Source organism: Penaeus monodon, chromosome 15 (genome assembly GCF_015228065.2).
Source record: "Penaeus monodon isolate SGIC_2016 chromosome 15, NSTDA_Pmon_1, whole genome shotgun sequence".
Classification (NCBI taxonomy): domain Eukaryota; kingdom Metazoa; phylum Arthropoda; class Malacostraca; order Decapoda; family Penaeidae; genus Penaeus; species Penaeus monodon.
Window position 1 is genome coordinate 1,883,393 of NC_051400.1, and position 250 is coordinate 1,883,642.

A 250-nucleotide genomic window follows, 5' to 3' on the forward strand; every position below is an offset into this window, starting at 1 on the left:
CAGTTATTATTATTTGAAAGTGACGCCTCACGAACATGCACTTAATCCGTGTTGTCCTTACATCTATTTTCCAGGTGAGTGAGAGCAAGGCTTCCAGCAAGTCTGCCGAGAAGGGACACCGAGCTAGGGTGAGCAGTTTTGGTCCCTAATCACTAACATCATAGTGACACGTTTAACCATCTTGTTCTTTTTTCGCCCTGCCTGGAGGCTGTGTGTGGGGGCAGGGGGGGGGATTGGTGGAGAGAGGTTT

At 49.2% G+C, this 250-nt stretch overlaps 1 protein-coding gene across 1 annotated transcript in view; it reads left to right on the forward strand.

Annotated features, from left to right (window-relative positions):
* LOC119581628 (MAP/microtubule affinity-regulating kinase 3-like) overlaps positions 1-250 on the forward strand; it is a gene marked incomplete in the record, with an annotated part of 89,364 nt that overhangs the window by 29,829 nt on the left and 59,285 nt on the right. The window contains 1 exon segment of the mRNA XM_037929749.1: positions 75-128. Within this exon segment, the coding sequence (XP_037785677.1) occupies positions 75-128 (54 nt within the window).